This window comes from Panthera pardus, unplaced genomic scaffold (genome assembly GCF_024362965.1).
Source record: "Panthera pardus isolate Hobbes unplaced genomic scaffold, ASM2436296v1 HiC_scaffold_20, whole genome shotgun sequence".
Taxonomy (NCBI): Eukaryota; Metazoa; Chordata; class Mammalia; order Carnivora; family Felidae; genus Panthera; species Panthera pardus.
In genome coordinates, this window is record NW_026526766.1 from 61,917,849 (window position 1) to 61,945,609 (window position 27,761).

A 27,761-nucleotide genomic window follows, 5' to 3' on the forward strand; every position below is an offset into this window, starting at 1 on the left:
CAGTATGAAATGCTCAAAGGGTGATGAGCAGCAGACTTACCAAAGAGGAGGGCAATTCCCAATTAAGGGGCTGGTGTGACCTAGGGAATAGGTCACAATCACCAGTTTTAAAAAGCCAAATCATATTTGTTAGCCTCTAGGAAGGCAGACATCGGCTCCTCTATTTATAAACTTTCAATCTACAAATTTAGAAGTTTCCACAGATGCAAATCAAATAAAACCACGTAGATTCTGCCTGCCACCAACAGATGAAATAAATCAGTCATGCCTTATACAGTATGTCACTCTGGACTTATGAACAAGGCCATTAACAAACATCATTTCAGAACCTAAACATAAATGCTTCTTTATGTTTTTTGAATAATTTCCAGTGAAAAAATAGTGTTTGCATGGCATTGGTTTTAATTACTAAAATACCTTACTGATATGAATTACCTCAGTTCTGATGATGGGTGGATAACCTTTACTAATAATACAAGTGTCCTGTATTTCTTTTGGAAGAAAATGTGCCCTGGGGTGCCTGGGTGGCTCAGTCGGTTGGGCATCCGACTTCGGCTCAGGTCAAGATCTCGTGGTTTGTGAGTTCAAGCCCTGTGCCAGGTTCTGTGCTGATAGCTCAGAACCTGGAGCCTGCTACATATTCTGTGTCTCCTCCTTTCTCTGCCCCTCCCATGCTTGTGCTCTGTCTCTGTCTCCCAATAGCAAATAAATGGTAAAAAAAAAAAAAAAAAAAGTTTTTTTTAATTAAAAAAAAAAAAGAAAGAAAATGTGCCCTGAAGACACCCTCATTCATTCTTTAAGCTAAAACTCTTTTCAACAACCTGAATAAAGGTACCTTTTAAGCCATTAAGAAAATATTTCCTATCCCATCTTTACAATAAGGGTATTAACTTAGCACTTCAAAGTAATATTCCAAAATAAGTGATACTTGGAAAATCTTCTCATACAGGCATGCTGTCTGCTAATTAACTCAAATATCACCATCCTTTCTGTATTAGAACAGCTAAAATTGGTCCAGGGAAATTAGTACTACTGTATAAATCAAAATTCCCCAAATAAAGGAGACAAGAAAGACTTTTCACTAAGGCATCAAACGTAACAGTTGCTTCAGTCATACCTAGTCAGGTGGTTTCTCTTGCCTCATGGGTCAAATGAGAAAGACTGAAACTCTTGATTATTTTCCTACAGAATATTGGATACTTCTCAGAATTAAAAGCTATTTCTTGAGGGTTCATCTTATTATATACCTTAAATCACTCTTTTGTTCAAGATAATAACTGGTATATATCAAGGAGGTCTTTACGCAAGTGTTGTAGAACTAGGAAATACAATTTGCCCTCCTCTTCTAACCAAGTACTCATTTTCCCAATTGGAAGGATTTTTAGATGTATCAATGAGATTAGAAAAGCAATATTATATGATGAGCTTTTCTTGATCCAAGTTGAAATACCCATCCTACACTATCTTATATGCCACTGGTTCTCAGCAAATACCTTCATCAGAGCATCCAAATTAAAAAATATTGGGGCGCCTGGGTGGCGCAGTCGGTTAAGCGTCCGACTTCAGCCAGGTCACGATCTCGCGGTCCGTGAGTTCGAGCCCCGCGTCAGGCTCTGGGCTGATGGCTCAGAGCCTGGAGCCTGTTTCCGATTCTGTGTCTCCCTCTCTCTCTGCCCCTCCCCCGTTCATGCTCTGTCTCTCTCTGTCCCAAAAATAAATAAACGTTGAAAAAAAAAAAAAAAAAAAATATTTATTATACCCTCAGTTTCCATCATATGTATAACTTACTAAAAGTGTTGAGCCAAAACTTACTAAGAGTATTAGATATTATACATGCTTATGTGTAAATAACTTTACTTCCCACTGGAAGCAATATTTAAGGGATAACTATCATACAAGTAAGTTAGGCTTATAGGAACGAATGAAACTGTATAACCAGCAATTTGAATCTTCCACATCTACAGAAAATAGGATTTTTATTTTTCTATCTTTTCAGTGACCAAAAATATGCTATCATAATCGTCTCTTCCCTTACTGAATTCAACAAGAAGATTATATATTTCCAAAGAATCATCATCATTTTCCAAATATTTAGTCAATTACAGCAGTCAAGGATATATTTTTTTTTTAATGATTTTGAGTGTACAAAGTAACAGAAATGATGCCTTTCCTTGTGGAGCAAATGATACCTTTCAAACTGCAAAGCATAAAGCATGTTTCTCCACTTCCATTTCTACCACTTACAGGAATTTGTTTGCTTTTGTATTAAAAGCAGAAATGCATATCAGGTTAGATTTTTATTTCTATCAATCACAGTTACATTTGTCACTATTTTGATAAGACTACTGCATAACTCACCAGGGGAAAGAGACAAGTTGATAAGTACTTTAAGAAACCACTAATATTTAGAATTAGACTTTTAGAATAAAAAGGTCATCCATTTACTCATTTCTGAGGGTCAAAAAAAAGGTAGTACAAGCACAGAAAGATGATTAGCACATGTGCTGTCCTCCTACAAGGTACTTTCTCCATTTCATAATAATGACTCCATCCACTTGACAGGCTTTCCTTCTCTATTCATCACCTTACAAAACAAAAATATCGCCTGTATGCCAGACGTGATGCAAAGTACTTTATACACCATATATCTTACAACTTTGCAAAATAATCATGCCTACTTTTAAAATAGAAAACGTAAGGGTCAGAAGGTCAAGGAACTTTGCTTAATATCAATCACACAGCTACAAAGGGTTAGAGCTGGGAATGGGCTAGGTCTTCCCAGCATCAAAGTCACTCTACCTTCTGGTATTGCCAGTTATCCTGGAAATCCACCCCTAGAACTATTTCCATAATTCATCAACTTTCCCTGAAAGGGATATACATTGCATATCTAGGCTTCTAGGGAGAGAAACCAAGTAGAAAACATGTTTGAAGCACTCAAAAATATTTCAGTCTAACAACCTGTATTTACAAACCCATATATTATCTCTTTTACATCATTATAACAACTCTGAAGCTGAAGTAGTAATTATATTATTCCTATTTTATAAATGAGGAACTGAAACTTTACAGTATCTGGTATACACTACATACAAACACTTGTTAAATGATGAAGACTCGAATAGGTTAAGTGACCTCTCCAAACTAGTGGCAGAATAGGGTTCAAGTTAATACCTGTTATAAAACCAATGGCCTGTACAACAAAACGCAACTGTCTCCATTAACTGCTATCATCATTTTATACTGAATTTATATGCAGACTAAGTACAGTTATAAAAAAGAGGTAAGCAGATAACTTACTCATTTAATAGTCACACTTTTAAGCCGCTTTTGTGAGTATAATAATGACTGTAATTATCAGCATCAGAAGACCACAGGAGCTGGAAGCTAGTCATGCCAGCTCATTACTTCAGTGCACACAATTTTAATACCACTGAACAGACAACTTGAAAGTTACCCAAAAAAGGAAATGTATTCAAACATTCATCACTCATGGATTCCCTTATCAAGCAATATTTGTTGAGCACCTACTATGTGAAAGAAACCAGGAAAGTTGAAGTGCCTATTATATACCATGGACACATTCACAAATAGTCTTATTTGTCTTTTCAGAACTCTGCAGAAGAGGTCTTTATCCCCATTTTGATAGGTGAGAAAATGGAAACTCAGAAAGGTTGAATAACTTCTTAAAGTTAAATGGTCAAGGTAGGAGTTACTTCCAAGTTACGTGAACCCAAGCAGAGGCACACACACAGGGCCATCTTCGGTGGTCCCACATCGACAGTGCTCTACCACTCTACACCAGGGTCAAAAGAGAGCAACACAAACCTACTTTTTCAAAACATACATGTTACTGTTAAAAGTCCTTCCAAATATGCAAAGGAAGAAACTGGAAGGACATATATATTAAAATGCCATCAGTGGGTAGGATCTGAGCTTTTTATTTTCATTACACTTTTCTGTACCAAGCAGCATACTGCTTTCAGGAATCAAAAAATATGGTAGGAAAACTTTTAACATTTGAAGTTACTAAAACTGTAGGTTGTGACCCACCCTGTCATACAGAGAGAATATTTTTAATTTAGCATGGGGGCCCAATGGGATAAATACTGGCACATTAGGCTACTCCCAGCAGGAGCAACTGGGCCAGGGCTGAGGAGATCACTATTTCCAGCAACACTATTAGGAAGTTCCACCTTATTGGGGTCAGGTCAGCAATTCTTTTTTTAATAAAATAAAGCACAGAAAAAAGAAAGAAAGAATCAGTAAACATACACAGTAAGAGTAAGCACAACTTTGCAAAATGTGTTTTAGCCACATGACTTCATCTTCTAACATACCATACCTTATGCATAGTATGACCACCACGCCGTCCTCCTGGCTGGTCCTTGGATATGCTTGGGACACTCCCACATTTGGGACTCTACCCCTGCTTTCTTCCTCAAGAAATCCAAATGACTGGGGCACCTGGGTACCTCAGTCGGTTAAGCAGCTGACTTCAGCTCAGGTCATGATCTTGCAGTTCACGAGTTCAAGCCCCACGTTAGGCTCTGTGTTGACACCTCAGAGCCTGGAGCCTGCTTCGGATTCTGTGTCTCCCTCTCTCTCTGCCCATCCCCTGCTCACACTCTGTCTCTGTCTGTCTCTCTCTCACTCTCTCAAAAATAAATAAAACCATTAAAAAAAAAATCCAAATGACTAACTCCCTCACCTAGGTTAAGGCTCACCTTCATGAAGCTTACCAACTACAAGTCCTCTATGCATTCCTGATCTTCCTTACTACCCTAGCTCTACCTTTTTCCATACGCTTAACAAAATTATTGAGCACAACTTGTATAAGGTATTATACTAGAAAGTGAGATCTAATAATAAGAGAATGTGATACTTTCTACTACTTTTTGTTCTATAAAATCATAATAGAAAACATGTAAATAATAACAGCTCCTACGAGTCAGACATAATACCTATATTATTCCTTAGAAGTTAATAGGCAAGATAAAGTAGCAGATCCAAGATTTGAGCCCAAGTCTCTGACTCCTAAACTGAACATTCTTCTAAGAACTTTCTCCTTAGCCAATATACTTTCAAGTTACCATTAAGGGAAAAATCCTTCAAATTATTTCTGGAAGATATGAGCACAGGGACAATTAAAAGAACCAAATATTTTTGCGACACTGTGGTACTTTTGTTACTTGTGAGTCTTGTGAGATCATAAGACTTCCTATTAGAATCAGTATCCATTCTTAGTAAAAACTGGTGCTATCAAGAAAGCTTAAGGAATGAGTCAATTTGAATAGCTGTTTTCTAAAAAAATATTTTGACTATAGGGAACCTGGGTGGCTCAGTTGGTTAAGTATCCAACTCTTGATTTCGGCTCAGGTCATGATCTTGCAGTTCTCTACTCATGAGATCAAGCAGGACTGGGCTCCCTGCTGACAGCACGGAGTCTCCTTGGGCTTCTCTCTGTCCCTCTCTCTACCTCCCTCCTTCCCTCTAAAAATAAATAAAGAAACTTAAAAAAAATAAAAAATTATGCTGACTACAAAAAAAAAAAGTAGTTCTTTCTTCCTAGCTCTTTCAGATGTGAAATCATTACAAAGTGTATGCTTCTCACCAGCTAGCTAAGATTTTACTGCACTTGGGCCAAAACCATAGTAATAAAAGTCAAAGGAACTAAGAATGTCCAAATTTTCTTTTCTCAAGATAACTCTAAAATCACAAGTTATCTGACACTTGAAACTGTTCTTTCAAGCAAAGAGATAGACTTCAATGTGGTGTTAATTTCTTAAACGTTGGCATTTCCCCTCTACATTTTCCAAACCTTCAAATACAACAAAACAGCTCAAAAATAGGCATGTAAACATGAGAGTATCTTGTCCAAAGGACTGACAAATTTTAACTCCTTTTAATGTAAGTATTAAATATTAGTCTATCTTCATGAGTTCATATAATTTCTGGCCATTCTGAAACAGGCAGAAAGAGATTCACATTAATTTGTGGATTTAATCAAATTAGAACATTAGGCTCCTGGCAAGGGTATCCTTCTGATACCTGAAACAAACAAAAGGTATCAACAGGCCAACTTTTTACAGGCCTCAAAAGGGATTTCTAAAATGTAGCCCTCAAAAGGGATTTTACCACAGCCCTCAAACTGCAAGCCCTCAAATTCCAAAATCACAGTTAGAGTCCATCAGAATGCCCATTAGATTCCCAGAACGGGGTATTCAATCCTACTCAATATTCAGTTGAAAAACTAAGGCATCAAGTAAAAAAATGACTTGCCCTAAGCGACTGTGAACTAGCGAAAGAATCAATACTAACACATAAACTCTTACTTTCTAGTTTAACTGAAATCTGTTAGCAAGCAACCAAAAGCCAAATCTGTGCTCACTGATAAGATTACTGACATTTTCCAGGTTACCATTGTCGCTCTCCAGGCAAGACATATGTTGCTCACAAGCTGTGAAACACTATTTGAGACATTTTCCTCATTCTTTATCTCAATTCGTCTTGATTTCTGAGGTGGACAGCAACAACAAGACCTGAACAGCACTATCCAACAGCACTTTCTGCAACAATGGAAACATTCAATTATCTGCACTGTTCCATAGAGTAGCCACTAGTCACTTGTGTCTTTTGAGCACTTGAAATAGAACCACCACAGCTGAGGAATGGAATTTATATTTTACTTAATTTTGATGAACTTAAATCTACAGCAAAACTCTAGACAACTATACCTTCAGTCATTATTACTGCATGTGATCCACTCATGGTTCTTACATCCCTTCTCGCCTACTGAAGCAAGCAAGACACTAACGGTACAATATACCACAGAAATAAGAGAGATATCCAATTCCTTTCTTCCAGGGTCAAAAACTCTTCTGATTCCTGAAGAACTGTTCCTAAAACCTCTTAAATCCAATCACCAAATTTCCCACTACTAGACTATGATAATTTTAAGGAAGAAATGAAAAGGTATTCATACTCTCCTATTCATTCAACAGTTTTCTTTAGCTCAATATACTACTAGAATGCTTGTCTGAGATGATTTCCTTCTTCTCTTTCATCTCTTTTCTCTGTTATATTAGCAATTTTCATGTCTACAAACTCGGATGACCTAGAGTTAAATGTAATGCTCAAGGTTTTGCATAATGGGAAAATCACAGGTCGGGAGGAATCATAGAGATCTTGACCACAGTATCACTGAGGGAATCAAAGCAGTTAGAATTTGAGTTCAATCTTTACAATAACATAACCAAGACCTGAGAATCACAGCAATACAGAAGAAACTTTTCCAAAGTGGCATTTTCCCTCCCTCTTGAATGCAGTAATTGGAATGCAGTGAGAATCCACTGAAGACCATGATTTTTACTTTGGCTAAGGTAATAATGAGCTGTTTTAAAGGAAACTGGCCAAAGGGTTTGCCAACTTCTTGAGGGCCAATTCTGACATCTGGCCATGTCAGCAAGAGAGCAAGATTTCTTAAAAACAAAAACAAACAAATAAACACCACCACAGGTATTCATGTAAAAGATCTATTAAGTTATTCAAAGGCACAACCCTTTTTATTCATTGTATTCAGGACTGAAAATCAGCCCATCAATTTCACTCTTCAAGGCCATACTTATCTTTCAAGAAGACTTCTCGGATTCTTCCATTGAGATGTAATTTTTTTTTCAAACATCTACAGCTGTACTTCTCAGACTTTAATGGTCATATATGAATCAGCTGGGTACAGTTAAAGTGCAGATTGATTCAGCCAGGGGTGGGGGCATTGGAAGAAACTCCCAGTTGATGTAGATGACTAGGCTTACAACCACACTTCTGGGTAGGAGATCTATGAACCACTTCTACAAATACCTTACAGGCACCTATCACTTTCCTTTTGGAATTTTAATTATTTACATACACATCTTCTCTTCCCAACTGAATTATAAATTTCTTGGAAGCATGATATGCATCTGAGTTATATTTTTCTCTTCCACAGCAGATAGCAAAAGGCATTCAAATGACAGGAAGCAAGGAAAGAATAATACCAATGCCATAAAGTTCCTGCAGCCTGGGCCACAGATAGTTCCTCTCTATGGAATCAAGTGTAGGCTAAAGACCAATAAATGCTATGAAAAATCAAACTTTGTAATCACTTCCTTGGTTAAATGAAATGGAGCACAGCAATGGTCAAAATCAGAAAAGTTGTGACCAAAGCATGCTTTTCCTTGCACTGGATGAGAGGAGGTACAGGCCAGCAACTTGTTGAAAAGGCAGATTTTTTGAGAAGATATCCAATTACATTGTAAGTATACTAATTAGGGGAGTTGAACTCCTTTCTGAAAAACAAAAGAGACTAAAGAATCCTTGAATCACTGATTCCAATGTCCTTAACCTTATACACTAAAAAATCTAGTTAGGTGATTTATCCAAGATTACGATGTTAAGTACATGGAAGAGACAGAACTTGTACATAAATGCCCTGACATGAAGTCCACAATTCTTTGCACTCTGCTACCTTTTGAACAGACATTAAATGAATAGACAAAGGAATACCACGTTCCATTATTCCTAGACTATATCTTGTGAGTATTTCCATTCTGATTTACTAGAGGAAGAGTAAACAACTCCCTGAAAGGACAATTTGGTACAATGTATCAGAAATGCCAAAGAACAGACATGCCATATGACCCAAGAAATATAATTCTAGAAAAGTATCCTGAGGATGTATTTGGAGATATGCAGTAAACATCATATATGTATCTTTTGTACATATTTTTCTGTGAAAAATTGGAAATAACCAAGATCCAAATGTCTTCACAAAAGATGAAGTAAATTATAGTGCATCTAAAAGCTAAATTATCATAAAGCTATTAAAAATCATGGTTTATAGAAAAAGTTTTCAATAACTGCAGCAATCAGAAATCTTCCCCAAGGCTTTTCAAGTTTTAACCCATCACAAATATTACTGAATTCAGAGAGAGTAGTACTTTCCAGTGCCTCTCATTCTAGCTGCATCATAGAATCACCTAAGGAAATCATGAGTTAAGAACTTGAATGCAAATGGACTTTACCCATAAAAAAAGCTCAGTCACACACATTGAAGGAGAATCAAATTGAAATGCATTGAGATACCATTTCTCACCTATCAGAGGGACAAACACCCAATCTGTCAACATCATACCTCTGTTGACAAGGATACAGGGAAATTCTGTTACACTGCTGGTGAGACCACAAACTGGCAAAACTCCCATGGAGAGGAATTTCACAGAATCTAGCAACAGCTACAAAGTTACCTATACATCTACTGTGGGCCTTAGCAACTTAATTACAGGAGTCTACCCCAAAGATACACTAGCAAAAATATGTATGTACCAACTAATCTTTGCAGAACTATTTGTTACAACAGAAGAATGGAAACAAGAGTGGATGTGGCACATCTACCAAGTGGAACAGTAAGTTTAAAAAGAAATAACGATATCTCTATCCTGATCTCTAGGATACACTTTTTTTTTTATTATTATTTAAATTCCAGTTAGTTAACACACAGTGTAGTATGTATTAGTTTCAGGTGTATAGTTTAGTGATTCAACACTTAAATCCACTTTTAAGTTTAAAAGGGAAAAAAAGTAAAGTATATGCTATGATTTATCAAAGGGGAGGGAAAAACATATACACAAACATAGACTGCCTACTCTTAAAAAAAAAAGCAATTAAAAATTGAAAAATTTTTAAAGGTTTCTTATATCAGGAGAGAGAAAAGCATACAGACAGGAATAGAAGCTAGATTTGTCCAAATATAGTTTGCTTTATAGGTTTGGTTTTTGGAAGCAGTAAATTTTACATAATTATACACTAGAAGGTAGGTTTTTAGAAGCTAAAAAAATGAAAGCTAAATGAAACAAATGAATTTAACTAAACAGAGTTGGTGGCTGGTACCACATAAATTACAAATTTATAGGAAACACAAGGAATAGAGAAACATAAAACCACGCACAAGGATATTAGCAGTATCTGAATATGGGAAATTCTGCAGGACAAAGGATCCAGTTTCCTCAACAATAAATTACAAGGAAGAAAATGAGGAGAGAGAACATAAAGATTTGTAAAAATTTTTTAAGAGACACATGAACCAATTGCCATGTATGAACTTTATTTGGCTCCTGCTTTCAATTTGTTTTAAAAAATTTTTTGAAGCAATCAGGAAAATCTGAACATTGACTATATATTTTATGATACAAAGAAATTTGTTTATTTTTCCAGATTGATAATGCTATTCTGGGTTTTGTTTCGTTGTTTAGTTCTTATCTTTTAAAAAGACCTACTAAAGAAAAAAAAAATCACCAGGGACATTTTTTTCTTTAATAAAACAATGTTTGAGTCCCACAGATATAACTGGTGGGGTAAAGGGCCAGACATTATTTTATTAAAACTGCCCCAGGTGATTCTAACCAGCAACCAGGTTTTGTAAACCACTAATCTAGAGCAAGTAATATCAACCAAATAAATAACTCACCTAGTTATGAATGAAACTACAAGTACCCAAAGTACTCTTGTTGAAGACTGTAATCTGTATTGGTATTAATGGCAATAATGACATCTCTGAATTCTACTGTACCTATTTTTAAGGTACTTATAAATTACAATTATTTATTATATATAGATTATAAATTATTACTTATAATTAAACAAATGTTTACTTAGCTCTCTGATTTACTTAGCTTTCTAACTTAAGCAAATTTTTCTTGGGGTGCCTGGATGGCTCAGTCAGTTAAGCATCCAATTCTTGATTTTGATTCAAGTCATGATCTCATGGTCACTGGGGGTTCTGTCAACACAGAGTCTGCTTGGGATTCTCTCTCTCCCTCTCTCTGTCTCTCCCTGACTTGCTCTCTGCCTCTCTCTCAAAATCAATAAACTTAAAAAAAATTTTTTTTCCCTGGCTTCCTATACCTATTGAACAAACCAGGAACAATGTCAAAAGCCTTCATGTCCAGGCACGATGCAATTAGAACTGGTAAGAACTTACGATCCATAAACACAATTATCAAGAAACTCAAGACAAAACATCTTCAATAAAGCCACTGGAGTGTTACAAATCTCTGAACCACAGAAGAGGCTACTTAGAATAAATTAAACAACTTCATCCCAATTTAGTCTTATTTCTCTTATTTCACCTTTCCAGAACTCATACACAACCAATGCAGCAAGAACAACTGCTAAGAAATAATTAAGGGGAAAATAATCACTTTCAGTCCTAAATACATCCATCCCAGACAGAAAGATAAGCAGAAAAAGGTACTGACTTTTTTACTAGAATGATAAATGAAATAATATCCTGTGAGCTGCTATGTAATGACTGTCACATAACAAAGTGAAAACATGATGCCATGCTATATCTGGCCAGGTGCTTTTCTCTGCTTCAAGTAGAGCGCCTTAAAAGCACACACACCTGGAAGCAATTTCCCAATCCAGATACTATATACATGGGTCTGCAGCAGATAATCATTGCTATCTCCAGCATTCAAATCATCCACAAAATATGATGAACAGTTACGGGGGCACAGATTACATACAGTTCAGAACTAAAGTTATAAATACACACCAACTGGATCAATCTAAACCGTAACAGAAACAAAATAAACAGTGAGGGATAGAGAAGATATCAGGAGGATGAAGCGCTCACTGCATTTGCCAGGTGACTCAAATGTCTCTTCTGATTTGTCCCAAATCGGTGCATCCAGAATACCTCACTTTGTCTAAGGCATACTGCAAATTCAGTGGAGTTTAAAAATAATTTAAAGGCAATGGGGGGATTTCCTAAAGCAACCCTGGGGGGCAGGAAGAATTCATTCTCTAAGACCTCGATTTTAAATATACACATATATGTTTAAAAAGTTGTATATATAATATATAAATACAAATGCAAAATACGTATGAAAGCCCAGGAAAAAAGTTATCACACTGAGCTTATGTTTTAAGTTACCCATCCAAGAAAGGCTTTTTAGGCATACAGTGATGATGTTCCAAAATGTTTTTGAGATCAGGGAAAAGAAAAATATTTTTCTACAGAAGTTTAGGATTATAAGGGTCACCTGGGTGGCTCAGTCAGTTGAGCATCCGACTTCGGCCCAGGACATAATCTCAGGGCACTGGGCTCTGTGCTGACAGCTCAGAGCCTGGAGCCTGCTTCGGATTCTGTCTCCCTCTCTCTCTGCCCCTCCCCCACTCACACTCTGTGTGTGTGTGTGTGTGTGTGTGTGTGTGTGTGTGTGTGTGTGTCTCAAAAATAAATATTAAAAAAAATTTTTTTTAAGTTTAGATTTATATGTTTCAGCTATTACCTTATGAACACCACTAAATCTGAATAGATCTAGTTCTTTAGGGCTGAAGTACATAGTTTCCTTAATAAAAGAAAATATCGTAGTAAGGGAACATACAGCTTTTTAGGGCAGGCTATTTGAGGGAAAAATGATGACCTCAGCTAGATGAGAACTTGGATATTCAATGACTGTATGTGGGAGGGAATAACTTGAAGTCTGAGAGGGGAAGTTGGAGGGAAGAGGAAGAAAGTACACTGGGGAAGATAAAGGACATATTTTTAGACAGGTGGGATGCTGAGTAAGCAGGTTCCATCACTAGAACAGAACTACCAGTTAGATAAGTAACTCAAGCAGTGATTAAACAGATGTTTTATAAATATGTGCTAACTAGTATATGATTATTAAAACTATTTGGTAAACACTGTGTTCAAACTGAATCTAGCTTGACTTGTAATTCTAGTTTTATTAAGCCTTTTCTTGGGCTTTATTTTCCAGAGCATTAATTTTCTAGGTATTCTCCAAAATGTCTTCTAAGTTTCTATTTCTCTACATTTACTTAAATATATAAAATGTTAACTAGACTTTAGTATTATTAGGGGGAAAAAAAAGTCTTTTTATACTTAATAGGACTTGGAGATTTTACATTAAAAGCAGGAATTATTTCAAAATAAATACCTTCTCCTTCTTAAACTTAGTCCTACAACCAAACATAACATTCCAGGAAAGTGCATCTGATGTCATCTTCCTATTCAGTATTTCAACTTTTCTTTCTAATGTCTTTAGACTTGTATCTTTTTGGTCTTTGTTTGTTTCTTGTTTTTTTAGTAACCTAAGAGTAATTTCTAGCAGACAACTCATAATTCAGACATTTTATGAATAGGGAAAAGGTTAGTATCTAGGAGAGCAATCTCTAGTAACAATGAGCTTTAATCCAGTACTTCTAGAAGGAAAAGAGAAGCACAGTGTATAACGAAATTATCAAAAATAGCTCTATACAGAAATATGGCCTTTTGTAGCAATGTGGATGGAACTGGAGAGTGCTATGCTAAGTGAAATAAGTCATACAGAGAAGGACAGATACCATATGTTTTCACTCTTATGTGGATCCTGAGAAACTTAACAGAAGACCATGGGGGAGGGGAAGGAAAAAAAAAAAAGTTAGAGAGGGAGGGAGCCAAATCCTAAGAGACTCTTAAAAACTGAGAATAGGGGCGCCTGGGTGGCGCAGTCGGTTGAGCGTCCGACTTCAGCCAGGTCACGATCTCGCGGTCCGTGAGTTCGAGCCCCGCGTCAGGCTCTGGGCTGGTGGCTCGGAGCCTGGAGCCTGTTTCCGATTCGGTGTCTCCCTCTCTCTCTGCCCCTCCCCCGTTCATGCTCTGTCTCTCTCTGTCCCAAAAATAAATTAAAAACGTTGAAAAAAAAATTAAAAAAAAAAAAAACTGAGAATAAACTGAGGGTTGATGAGGGGTGGGTGATGGGCATTGAGGAGGGCACCTGTTGGGATGAGCACTGGGTGTTGTATGGACAAATAGAAATTTGACAATAAATTTCATATTTTAAAAAAAAGCTCTATACAGAATATTGTCCTCTATACAGAAGTCACTCACTGCTGTATAAGAAGTGACAATAAGACACTTCATCATTTAATATTACATGTTTATATTCAACTTTTCGTTCTCAAAAGTACTTTAACATCCCCTTTAGATTTTCATAGTGCTTTTTCTCTGAAAAGATCCAAATATATGGCTTTTGAATATGAATTTTAAATCAGAAAGAAAAAACAGGGAGAGGAGAGAGAAATTAAGCGAACTTCAAATACAAATATTAAAAATGTAACGTGATATGGTGGAGTAGCACTGTAAGTCAAGAGACCTGCTTCGGGTCCCAGTTTTGCCAGGAACCAGCTATACGCCTCTGAGTCACTTAATTATGCTTTTTAAGTTGCTAAAGAAAAGAAAAAAGTGATTTTTGATTTAATGTTTACCTTAAATTCGGCTTTTTAAAAATCTACAATTAAAGTATTTTCAAATATTGTATTGTAATAACGGCTCGATGAAAAGCACGTCATTTTGCCATATGGAGTCCGCTTTCACTTCTGTCTCTATTTGACTTGTAGCCTGTATTACTTAGGTTGCACATTCAAGATGTACTTTGGAGAAAGACGGACTGGGGAAAGATTCCTTTATACGATGGGATGGAGCCAAGCAGGTGAGGGAGAGTTTAGGAATGAGTGCAAATGTATGCAGAAAACCTGGTCATTCTCAAACTAGGAGCACTGAAAAAGACTTCTGCTTAAATTTCGGGGTGGGGGTGTGTGTGACAAAATCTGAGGGAGGCCTTGAGCTGAGGTTTTCAGATAATCACTGCCTCCACCCTTCAAACATTTATTCTCCTGGAAGACTCCAAATGTGCCTCCAGTTCCGGGTTCCCAACCAATCGCATCAAGCCACAACAGAGGGCTCTGCCTACCCGGGCACCGTTTCAGGGCTCTTAGTGTGAGATTCACACGACCCCAGCACCTGTCGGCCTTCCCAAGAGGGGACGGGAGGGAACAGTAGGTCTTCCCCCCCCCCCCCCCCAACCCCGTCCTCTTCGATTCCACCTACCACCAGGTCCAAAAGCCCTCGAGACTGAAACAACCTCCGTTAGCCTGGGGGAAGGGAGAGCTCCTCGCCCGTGACCCTCCCACGTATCCTTCCCCCACCGCTAACTCTCCAATTTACAGAACCCAACCTCCGACTGTGGTTTCTCAGGCCTCGGGTACCCCGGGCCTGGGAAGCGTAAAGACGCGTGCGGAGAGTGAAGACAACGGGGGAAGGTGCACTCTTCGCCACCAGAGGAAAAGATAGGAAGGCAAGGGTGGGGGCAGCGGTGTTCCCCCTTAACTAGGGCGGGAGGCCGCCCGAGCGTCTGTCGAAGGGTCTGTCATTCCTTCACTCACCAGGAGCAGCAGGGAGCATCTAAGGTCGGGTAATGATAGGAAGACGGCAGGATTCATGGTAACGTCGGGGTCCGCGGCTGGGACTGGGCAGGGTTGGGTTGGGTTAGGAAAGGGCTGGGCTCCGGGAGCCGGCGGCAGCGGACGATCGTCCCGGCAGCGGCTCCTCGTCCTCTGGACCCGGAGCTCCAGCGGCGAACACCCGGGACAACTTCCAGAGAGGCCTCGCACACCCTCACTTCCGGGTCCTGCCCACCTCGGAGCATATTGGGAAATGTAGTCCTGCACCACTCTCATCGAGCACGTCACTGGGCATCCAGAACTTCTTTCCCATCAGACTCTCCGCCTAGGTCCACCGAGTTCTCCGCGCGCGGGGCCCTGTGGGATACAAAGAGCCGAGGGCGGCGAACCTCTGTTTTTAGAGGATGGGAACTACAATTCCCAGAGGGCAGTGCGAGGGAACGCCTCGGGCGGCCTTCGGAGGGGTTCTGCTAGTTTCAGCGCGGTGGGGTCTGTCCCAGTCGGCTGTAGTGTACTGTCCTGGCGGGAGGGGCGGCCCACTGCGGGTCGTGCCTCCTGGAGCCGCCCCCGGGACGTGAGTCCTGGAGGAGGCGAGGGTGAGTAGGAAGGGGCCTGGCTGGGGAAGCTCCGATCGATCTGCATCGCCTTGGCCCCTACCTCAAGCTCAAGGCCCTCCTGGCCTCGGCTCTGGCCTGATCTTTCATCACTAGCCTCCTCGCCTGCTGCCTTTTCTTTCTGCGCTAATTACTGCATTATAAAGTCGGAGCCGCCTATCAGGGCCTCCGTTGAATGAGTGGATGCCGCATCTGTAATTGTCTGTGGGCTCGTAGAAGGAGTAGATCCGGGACAAAATGGGAAAGCACGTTGTAAACTGAGAAGCGTAACTGTGATCGCTACTAATGCATGGATCCCTACCTACAGGACAGTTACGAATTTCGTCAGCCGAGCCGTTCAGGATCTTAACCTGGCCCGAGTTAGCTCCCCAGCCTCACCTGTAAATGCCAAGCCAGGTCCCCGTGTCCCACCTGATAGCTACACAATCAAGTACCTGGGAGGCATTCTGCTTTTTTGTGGTTCTCCCTACTCCTTGCCTGTACTCCAGCTTTCCTCTGCCTTGGAATGGCCTCAGCCCCTTCTCTATCTGGAATGCCATCTCAAATGTCACCATCTCTGAGAACTTGCCAAAACACCAACCCTTTAGTCCTGATCAAAATGAGTCTTTGCTTGTGACTGCAGCACCACTAGTCTTGTACAGTTATATTATTAGAAGCATTTATTACACTGGCTGGTTTTATAATTAGTTAATGATACCTGTACATTATAACTGACGAATAGTTTTGATGTTCATTTATAAAAATTATTTACAAAAGACATGAGTACTAAACGTGTGTGTGTGTGTGTGTGTGTGTGTAACTAAAAAAGGACCCTAGAGAATGCTTTTCCCAGGGTGACATTATTAGATGGTGGCAGAGCCAAGACTTTTAGTTAGGTCTCCTCTCTCCTAGTCCTGTGTTCTTATCCTTATACCACTCTCTACCTGTCTGACAAAAGAGAAATGGGGAATTAAAAAAAGATCAGACGCTCATGAGTATAACCTCTTTAGTCCAAGAAATTAAACTTTGATCCTGCTCACCCTCTGGACTTAGCACCCAGCCTATGACTTTTCATTCAACAAACACTGACTGAACACCAGCTATGTACCTGTTACTATGATAAGTGCTAACAATTACGAGGTGAAATATATAAAAAATATATTTAACTGAGATCTAAACAGTGTATTTTTCAAAAGGCATATGAAGAGGCTTGTCTGTGTGTGTGATTCTGATATGCCTAAAAGTGATCACTTAGAATCTAAAATGGTACGTATTAGAGTTCAGAGCAGTGCCTAGTACATAGCACTCAACTTATTGAATGGATCAACGGTCTACCTTTTTCATTGTTCGTATTTTACAGGAAATCAGAGAGCTGAGGTAGCCTAAGGAGATGCTATTTATTATTCACAGAATCAGGCCTAGAGCCCAAGTGCAATTCCTCTTTTACTGTGTTCCCGCCTCCATCCATTTTGTAGCTTCTTTCAAGTCATTTTAATATAATCCTGTCTATGACAGTGGTCTTTCTGACATGACAGACATGACAGAAGTGTCTCACAAAGCCCATATTTTCTGCCAGCATGTTAACTCAAATTGTCAGCAAAATAAAGACATGAAGAGCTGACCTTTACCAAAATTAAGAAAACACTTTCACTTTGAGGCAGAATTTGAACCAATAATCCTTGTCAATGACAATACAAGTACTAGCTCATCAGTAGTGATAAATTTCTCCTACAAAACTCCCGGATCCTTAGGAGTCACAGAGATTGGAGTGACACTTTGGTGAAATCAGAAGAGGGTTTGTCTGCCCCTTTGGCAGCTATTAAATGGATGATTAGCAGCTGCTTTCTTTAGATAGGCGTGTATGCTTCAGTTTCCCATGCTCACCATGACTCCCGCTGGGTCTTACACTATTTACTTTCCTGGTCCTTGCAGGCATTCAACTGGGGAACTTTGATATAGCATCTTACATTTAGGAAGGAAGTTTAAAATCATAGATGCAACTACCCCTTTGTCCTTGAATTCTTCATGCTGCATTTCTGACATAATCCAGCCTCTGCTTCAACAGTCTTATGCTACAGAACTCACTATTTTTCTATGCAGCTGAGTTTCTAGAAGGTTCTAGCAAAACATATCGGGTTACCAGCCAGAACAAAATTTTTCTAAATGAAATATGGTTGATCCTAATGATGTGGTTTTTCCAAGTAAAATCCTGAGGTCGAGATCTCAAGCTAGGTATATTTCCTTGATGGGCAGAAGGCAAAGACAAATAAAAATTGTCCCTTTCGGCAGCATGAGAGAAAGAACTAAGTGCTTTCTAATTTAGCACTTAGATCTAGTTGATTCTGACCTGACAATAAATTCACATCATACCCATTTTGTGGCTTGATCATCACCTTTAATCCCAATATCAAATCTGATGTTTATTATCATGTGGAATCACAACAGAAGTCACTGTGGCTTTTGAGCCCTGTGCCTAAGGTTAAATACTGAGCCCCTCTTTTTTCCCTCGGGTAGCCCCTGAGAAGAGTTGTGGAAGCATCCATCCCTCTCATTTTCCAGATGACCAACTCGTACAAAGGGTCATTTATTTGGCCAACATTGTGGCAATTCTAGGACCAGGATTGCAGACTTTTTGAATCCTAGTCAACTATTCCAATTCAGCCATATTTATAACATACCCACTCAGTATGGATGAGACAGCTTTCAGAAATGTTTCCTGCATATACTCATGGTTTAAATCATTGTTTCAGGGTGCTCCAGTTGTGGAGAAGACTATGAACAGGTCAGAGAACTTGTTCTTTACTGGCTCCTCATTAGCATCCCAAGTTCATGCTGCTGCCATTAATGGAGATAAGGGTGCTCTTCACAGGCTCATCATAGGTAAGTGGTCCCCATAAATACAGAACCTTTAAAAATAACTCTGTCCTAGGGGAGTGTGTTAGTCTTAGTTGCAGTGTACTTATACATTTTAATGGCAATGTATCATTATTTATATTTCATACCAGAACTTGAACAAGAAAGTAAGTCCTAAAACTTAAAAAAAAAAAAAAAAAAAAAAAAAAGTTTAGGATTAGGTAAAAAGTACTTGAGAAATATCTGTATGTTTGACACTAAATCTGGATATGTACTCAAAGGTGCCAAGAGAATTAATTCATCTTTATAATAACAGAGATCTAGAATGAGATAGTGGATAATGATCTTCAAAATTTAGTATATACCCAAAGTACTAAAGCTTGCAAATAACTGAAATTGTAATGACTTAAAATTGATTAAGTGTTCTCCCTATCATTGAGTCAATTGATTGAAATAGATTCAATGTTCTCCGTATCATATACATAGAGGTCCATATAAAAATGCTAAAGGGAGAGAGCAAAGTGAGTAGGAAAGAAAGAGAGTATTCAGGGACAAAAATGGGTAAGGATTTTTCAGATATTGTAAAAACCTCATTTCCAGCTAATCAGAAGTCATTTATTTATTTAAAGAAAATAAATAAAAATGTATATTAAAAAATTTTTTTAATATTAAAAAAATTTTTAATTAACATTTTTATTTATTTTTGAGAGACAGAGAGAGACCGAGCGGGAGAGGGGCAACGAGAGAGGGAGACACAGAATCCAAAGCAGGCTCCAGGCTCTGAGCTGTCAGCACAGAGCCCGATGCGGGGCTGGAACCCACAAACTGTGAGATCATGACCTGAGCTGAAGTCGGATGCTTAACCGACTGAGCAACTCAGGTGCCCCCAAATGTATGTTTTTTAAATCTTTTCACACACCAGTGTCTAGTGACGTGATTGACGACTTGGACTGTAAAGTAAAGTTCACACTACTTCAATTTCCATACAGGTTCCTTCAGAATTTATTTTTGCCCTACCTTTCCAGTTTCTCGAAAACCTTCTATCCATGCACCCTAACCCCTGACTAAGGGTTCCATTCCCTAAATGCCATGAATTTTATCTGTCTCCTCTTTTCTACCTCCTCATTCTCTTTTCTACTACACTCCTACTTATCTTTAAAGACAAAATTCTTTTACTACATCCCCTGTGCAGGCTTCTCTTTTCTATCAGAGACGTTCCCTCCTAATACCTCAACTTCATGTCAGCTACTGCATCCACAGTTATTTCCTGGAATGAGACATCTTCCACTGCCTCTGAGCCACTCATTCAAAAATTCCACCATTCAATTAAAACGCTTACTTCCAGTTCACCCACTAATGAGAACAATAGTTTTTCAAGTCATTAAGACTTGCAGTCCATTATCTTCTGCAGTTTCAACCATCTATCTCCTTTTGTCTTTTTCCCTCCTGCCATTGAGCCCTGATCCCATAGTCTACTGTTCAAATTCGTACCTAAGAAAAATTGTCTTTTCTCCTCACCTTCTGTTGCACCTGGCTGTTGCAACCCCAGCTATAAATGGACCTAATGCCAACCCCCGAACAATTTAACCGGTCACAAAGATTGGTAGCACCCTAATGTGGTTACCTACCTCAGATAGGCACCCAACACTTTCTACTCATTATACCACATTTCTCCATAAAGAGTGTTTCATACCTTCTCAGTCTCCTGAAATCTCTAGCCACCAATCCTCCCTCCCTCCGCTCTCATCCAATGCTTTATATTCCCTACAGAAAATGAGCTTTAAGAAGGAACTCCATCACCTTCCAGCATATCTAGAAATCAACCTACATCTGCATCCATCTTCTTTTCTCTTCTCTTCTCTTCTCTTCTCTTCTCTTCTCTTCTCTTCTCTTCTCTTCTCTTCTCTTCTCTTCTCTCAAACAGACCAAATATCCCCTTCTGTCAAAGGTCAGTTCATCCACATATGTTCTGTATTCCATCCCTTCCTATCTTCTCAGGGACCTTGCTCCATTTTGTGTATAAACTTCTGATTACTACCCCTTCAATCTTTTCTTCTATATTCTTCCCATCAACATGTAAACATGCTCTAATGTCTCCATTACTTAAAAATCCCTTCCCAGGGAGCCTGATTGGCTCAGTCGGTTAAGCATCCAACTTTGGCTCAGGTCATGATCTCACAGTTGGTGAGTTTGAGCTCTGCATCAGGCTCTGTGCTGATAGATGCTGGAGCCTGCTTCAGATTCTGTGTCTCCCTCTCTCTCTGCCCCCCCCCCTTGCTCACACACTCTCTCTCTCTCTTAAAAATAAGTGGTAAACATTAAAAAAAAATTTTTTTTAAATCCTTTCCCTATTCCTTCACCCCCCTCGAGGAGCTGCCATTGCTCTCCATATCTCTTGACTTCCCTCATAGCTGTATCAGTCATAGCCTGAACTGCTCTGGCAGTTACTTAAGAAAGATAGAAGTATATTTTATTCTCATCATAGTACAAAGATAAGTGGGCAGTCTATGGTGGCCACTTCACAAAACCATCCAGGGAGGCTGCTAGGACGTGGCTGTCTCGTCAACATGTGGCTTCCATCTTGGGTCAAAGGCAGATACTTCCGTTGTAGCCATAGCCCAGCCAGCAGGGGTGGAGAGAGTTCAGAAAAGCCATTTGTCACTTAGGAGGTGGACTGGACTTAGACACAGAGCCACACCTATGACAAAGGAGGCTAAGGTATCTCTCCTTTGATGACATCATGCCCAGCTAAAGCTCAGAGTGCTCAATTCTTAGGAAAGAAAATAATCAGAGAATGGATATGGGTGAGGGGTGACAATTGTCACTCTCAGTCACCAAAACCAAGCTTCTTGAGCTATCTGCACTCCACTTCATTACCTCAATCCACTCTTTTATTAAAAGAAGACAAAACATACTTATTTAGAAGTATATATAGGGGCACCTAGGTGGCTTGATCAGCTAAGCGTCCGACTTCGACTCAGGTCATGATCTCACGGTCCGTGAGTTCAAGCCCCGCATCAGGCTCTGTACTGACAGCTCAGAGCCTGGAGCCTGTTTCAGATTCTGTGTCTCCCCTCTCTCTCTGCCCCTCCCCTGTTCATGCTCTGTTTCTCTCTGTCTCAAAAATAAATAAACGTTAAAACAATTTTTTTAAAAACAAATAAATAAAAAGAAGTATATATAGAGAGAAGTACATGCAACTTATATGTAATGTTAATAAATAAATATAAAGCAAACATCTATGTAACTGCCATTAGGTCAAGAGACAGAGAACATTGTTCCCCTAGAATCCCCTAATACCTTCTACCCTACTCCGTGGAGTAATTTGCTTTCTTGACTTTTACAATAATAATTACATTGTAATTTTACTACCTAGGTATAGATCTTAAACACTATAGTCTAGTTTTGCCTTTTTGAACTTTTTTTAAGTGTTCCATGTTTTCTTGTACTGAAAGCTATGTATACAGTTTTGTCATTTTCCTGCTCAAAATTCTTTGCTTCCCATTATACATGGAATAAAACTTAAGAGTGCACCTGTTCCTCTTTCCCTCTCCAGCTTCACCTTTATCCACTCTGTTCCAAGAAAAACTTGCTCTCTTTCATTTTCACAAACCCACCAAGCCCTTTTCTGTCTCAGGGCTTTTGCTGGAAATACTGTTCTCCCCATTTTCTATCTGACCAACTCTTACTCATCCTTCAGTCCTCAGATTTTAGGTCATTTCTTCAAAGAGACCTGCCCTCAACATCCAGTCTCAGTGAAATTTTTTTGTTGTGTTCTCTCTTAGAACTCTGCAGGGTTTTCTTCATTGAACTTGTGTATTTATACATATGACTATCTTAATATCTCTCTCCCATAAGCTAGTAGCCTCCATGAGTATAGACTGTGTCTGTTTAATTCATCACTTTATTTGCAAAACCCAGCACGGTTCTGGACACATAATAGAGACAGGAGATATATTTGTTGAAGGAGTGAATAAATGTTACAATCATTCTTTTAAGTACCTTTCCTCCTAAGAGGCCTATAATCATTTTGAGGGTCAGGATTAATGGTGAATCAAGTTGAATCAAATTGAATTAAATTAAACTGATTTGAGAGGCAGGTTAGGATAAAATTCCATTGGAAATTTTTTTTTGTAACTCAGAATACCTCAAGAAAAAAATGTCTTATAAAAGGAACTCTTGGGGCGCCTGGGTGGCTCAGTCGGTTAAGCGGCCAACTTTGGCTCAGGTCATGATCTCACAGTCCGTGAGTTCGAGCCCCATGTTGGGCTCTGTGCTGACAGCTCAGAGCCTGGAGCCTGTTTCAGATTCTGTGTCTCCCTCTCTCTGACCCTCCCCTGTTCATGCTGTCTCTCCCTGTCTCAAAAATAAATAAAACGTTAAAAAAAATTTTTAAATAAAATAAAAGGAACTCTTTATTATTTTAATGAAAAATAACCTTCAAAGGAAACAAAACACACAGTGTTTTATAAATTAAAAATGGTTATACAGACTCAGTCATACAAATTAACTAAGTGTTGCATAACAAAACTTGAAATATTCTTATAACTTTAAATCCCAAAGAAATAGGGGCGCCTGGGTGGCTCAGTCGGTTGAGCGCCGACTTCGGCTCAGGTCACGATCTCGCAGTCCGTGAGTTCGAGCCCCGCATCGGGCTCTGTGCTGACAGCTCAGAGCCCAGAGCCTGTTTCAATTCTGTGTCTCCCTCTCTCTGACCCTCCCCCATTCATGCTCTGTCTCTCTCTGTCTCAAAAATAAATAAACGTTAAATCCCAAAGAAATAAAAGTCCTTAAAAACAAAGCAGGACAAAATTCTGTGAAACCAGCATAGAGCTGATAAATTTATTTTATAAATGAGTTCCTTCTGTGTTCTATCATCTTGCTTCATTACCAAGTTTGAGCTGTTAACACTGCTCATCTTTTCAGAATTCTGCTGTCATGTCTTTTGAGAAAAGACCGTCATACCTGTGCTCCTGGCATTTCCCAATATTTGTATATCTCTATCAAAGTAATAACTGTTTCATCTTACATTTCAGTGTATCTTATGTATTCTTTTATTTAATGCATTTTGACGATCTCTGAATAGCTGCTTTTTCTCTTTCCTAAACTCATAATATAGTACTACAGATGAATAATTTTTTTCCTTGAATCTTTGCTCACCAACTGCTCACTAAACTCATTCACTTTGGCGTTTTCTGTTTTCCCTTCTCTGTTTCCATGGAGAAGTATGTCAGTGATGTGTTCGACTCCATGGAAACAGATGAGCATCTCTTTCTACATACACAACTAATTAAATCGAACACTTTCTATGCTGTCCATTGTTCTGGAGAAGGACTGAGGAGGCTTTCTCTGAATGAGACATCATTTTAGAAGCGATTTTTAGTGTTTAACCTAATACAACGGATTAATGTCTTAACATAACATTATGTCCTCGATTCAGATGATTTAGGGCTCAATCTTGGGCCCCAAAAGCATAAACATACATAGCAAAATCCTTACGTATTATGGTTGTCATTTGTAGATATGTAGCTTTTTCTCTTAACTTTAAATTCAGATAATTTGGATGAATACCAGTGATACAGTTGATAATAAAATTTAGTAGATTCATATTAATACTATACAATGTAGTATTGTAGAAAAGATGTGGATTTTAGAGTCACATAAATCTGAGTTTTGAGTTCTGGCTTTGTCATTTCTTCGCTGTATTACCTTGGGTAAGCCACTTAATCTTTTTGAGCCTCAATATCCTCATCTGAAAACCATAGACCATAATGCTTTATGTGAGCGTTCAATGGGGTAATGACTGTAAAACATCAAGGGTAACTATAGTTAATAATACTGTATCATTTATTTGAAAATTTCTGAGAGAAAAAAAGAAAGTTTTTAAGAGAGTAGATCTTAAAAGTTCTCATCACAAGAAAAACTTGTAACTATGTGGTGACAGATGTTAACTAGACTCACTGTGGTGATCATTTTGCAGTAGATACAAATATTAAATTATTATATAGTCGACCTGAAACTAACATAATGATATATGCTGAGTATGTCTCAAAAAAAAAAAATCCAGCATCATACTTGACACATAGTAGACAATAAAAAGACCTTGTTACTGTTATTATTTTATCAGGTTGGACTTAACAGTAAAATGATCCAGGCTTACATGGTTTTAGAAATGTCTCAAAATGAAAAATTACTAAATGCAATGAAGAATAGTACTGTTTTCTTTGTGAAGACTAAACGGAATAATTTGTAGATATGCAAAGTGCATAATGATTGATCGGACCATCACTGCTAATAGCGTTTGGGGTTGTTTGAGTGGTCAAGTGACAAGACAACACCATTCTGATTATACCACAACTTTTGATGCCCCATCCATGTTCTAAACAAGTGTAAACCTCTTGAGTTATTTTCTCTTTTTGACTATGACCTCTCCCAGCACAGTAGTTTAGTATGGCAAGGAGTCTCCTAAGTAGCAGACCAGTGACATTATTTCAGGTTAACATCTTACTTTACCTCAACCTTCACCTTAAACTTTAGGGTCACTAAATGTTTTATGAATGTTAGGTCGTGTGTGTGTGTGTGTGTGTGTGTGTGTGTGTGTGTGTGTGTGTGTTTATCAGCCTACGTTTGTATATACTCATACTTATAATAGTAATAAAATTAGCCAGCATTTCATAAAGTCATGTTCTATGTGCCAGACACTATATAAGTGTTTTGCAACTCATTAACTCATTTAACAGCAAAACACTACAGAGTTTTGAATACTCTTATTACCCTCCTTTTATAGGTGAGGAAACCGAGGTGTAGAGAGATTTAGTGACTTGTCTGCAAGTAGCAGAACTTAGATTAGAGCCTGGAAGCCTGATTCCAAAGCTCATGCTTTTAACTACTAAACTATGGATCCTCCAGGCGTGGAGATATCTCTGTGTACACATGCACATTCATATGTATGGATACAGAGAGAATGAGAAACACAAGACAGGAAGAGCTGATTAGGTCTAAACCTTGACTGACGAACTGAATGGTTATCTAAATAGGACTTTTCCTAACCTTTTTGGCAATCTGGTAAAGCTTATGTACCCCTTCTCAAAAATATGTTTTTAAGAGCTTACGCATGGTATATAGGGATCCAAAGTAAAGTAGCTATGTTGAAGTACGGTTATCAAACTATTTTAAAATTATGATATTGCAGTATACCTACAATCATATTTTATTGATACATTAAATAGCAAGGTCTAATGGAAGATCTAACAAGTATAATTTCAAAATAGCAATGAGTTTAAATGCTATTTTAAGATACCACAATAACTATAATGAGATAATATGTGATAATATTTTATAAAATCTCAAGTGATCTCAAAATGTAATATGTCCCTTATTATTATTATAATTCTCATTTTATATGTTAGGACACTGAGACTCAGAAGTTAAGAAATTTAGTTGTAAGGTTAATAACTGCACAGCTGAGACTCAAACCAATTTGTTTGATTTTGAATCCTATGTTCTCTCTATTGTTTCCATGTTGCCTTTATAACAATAAGCGTGTAGTTTTTATTTTTTTACATTTATTTATTTTGAGAGAGAGAGAAAGGGACAAAGAGAGAACCCCAAGCAAGCTCCACATTGCCCGAACCCATGAACCGTGAGATCATGCCCTGAGCCAAAATCATGAGTCAGACGCTTAACCAACTGAGCCACCCAAGTGCCCCTAAGCAAATAGTTTTTTTTATTTTTTTAATATTTATTAAAAAATTTTTTTTAATGTTTTTACTAATTTTTGAGACAGAGTATGAGCAGGGGAGGGGCAGAGACAGAGGGAGACACAGAATCCGAAGCAGGCTCCAGGCTACCAGCACAGAGCCTGACACGGGGCTCGAACTCACAGTGTGAGATCATGACCTGAGCTGAAGTCAGACGCCTAACCGACTGAGCCACCCAGTTGCCCCAGTGTTTATTTATTTTTGAGAGAGAGATAGAGCATGAGCTGGGGAGGGGCAGAGACAGAGGGAGACACAGAATTGGAAGCAGGCTCCAGGCTCTGAGCTGTCAGCACAGAGCCTGACACGGGGCTTGAACTCACAGACTGTGAGATCATGACCTGAGCTGAAGTCAGACGCCTAACCGACTGAGCCACCCAGGTGCCCCAGTGTTTATTTATTTTTGAGAGAGAGATAGAGCATGAGCTGGGGAGGGGCAGAGACAGAGGGAGACACAGAATCTGAAGCAGGCTCCAGTCTCTGAGCTGTCAGCACAGAACCCGATGCAGGGCTCAAACCCACAAAACCATGAGATCACGACCTGAGCTGAAGTCGGATGCTTAACCAACTGAGCCACCCAGGTGCCCTTGGTTTTTAAATGACCACAAATGCCTTCCCAAGATTGTAGCAATACAAAAGGTGTAATGTATGAAGTGGGCGAAAGCAGATGAAATGCATGTTTGATGCCACACGCAGGTAACATTTTACAACAAGCAAATAAAAGGTTAATAAAGAATGCTGGGGGCGCCTGGTTGGCTCAGTCGGTTAAGCGTTCGACTTCAGCCCAGGTCATGATCTCATGGTTCATGAGTTCAAGCCCTGCATCAGGCTCTGTGCTGATAGCTCAGAGCCTGGAGCCTGCTTCGGATTCTGTGTCTCCTCTTTCTGCCCCTCCTTAGGTCACGCTTGCACTCTCTCTCTCTCTCTCTCTCTCTCTGTCAAAAATAAATAAACTTAAAAAAAAAGAATGCTGGATTTGCTCGTGTTGGACAGTGTGGCACAGTAGCTATTAGGTAGCAGCTATCACTGTAAGTGACAGTCATATCTTCTAACTGCTAAGTTGGAGCTCTGGTTTCTGCACGTACCAACCCATTAACCATCCAGACTCTTCTGCTTCAGCTAGACTTAAAATAACTGCATGCTGTGGAACGGTGGCCTTCCAGTCACGGTCCCATCTCAGCTTTCTGAGCTATGTTCAGGCTGAGCACATGCAGAATGCCAGCCCCCGGTAAGCAAGCACCATTTGGTCATGGATTAGAGGCTATCTCCACAGTCGCCAGAGTAATTA

The 27,761-nt window shown here is 39.0% G+C and overlaps 2 protein-coding genes across 4 annotated transcripts in view; one reads left to right on the forward strand and one right to left on the reverse strand.

Annotated features, from left to right (window-relative positions):
- ERP44 (endoplasmic reticulum protein 44) overlaps window positions 1-15,561 on the reverse strand; it is a 95,760-nt gene extending 80,199 nt beyond the window's left edge. Inside the window, exon 1 of the mRNA XM_019454353.2 lies at window positions 15,253-15,561. Within this exon, the coding sequence (XP_019309898.1) occupies window positions 15,253-15,546 (294 nt within the window). The 5' untranslated portion in view covers window positions 15,547-15,561. The remainder of the gene's footprint in view (window positions 1-15,252) is intronic.
- Window positions 15,562-15,754: 193 nt separating this feature from the next.
- The window catches only part of INVS (inversin), a 158,199-nt gene continuing 146,192 nt past the window's right edge, over window positions 15,755-27,761 (forward strand). For all 3 annotated transcript variants that reach the window (XM_053908126.1, XM_053908133.1, XM_053908127.1), the window contains exons 1-2: window positions 15,755-15,866; window positions 18,614-18,743. In XM_053908126.1, coding sequence (XP_053764101.1) covers window positions 18,638-18,743 — 106 coding nt within the window. In that variant the 5' untranslated portion in view covers window positions 15,755-15,866; window positions 18,614-18,637. The remainder of the gene's footprint in view (window positions 15,867-18,613; window positions 18,744-27,761) is intronic.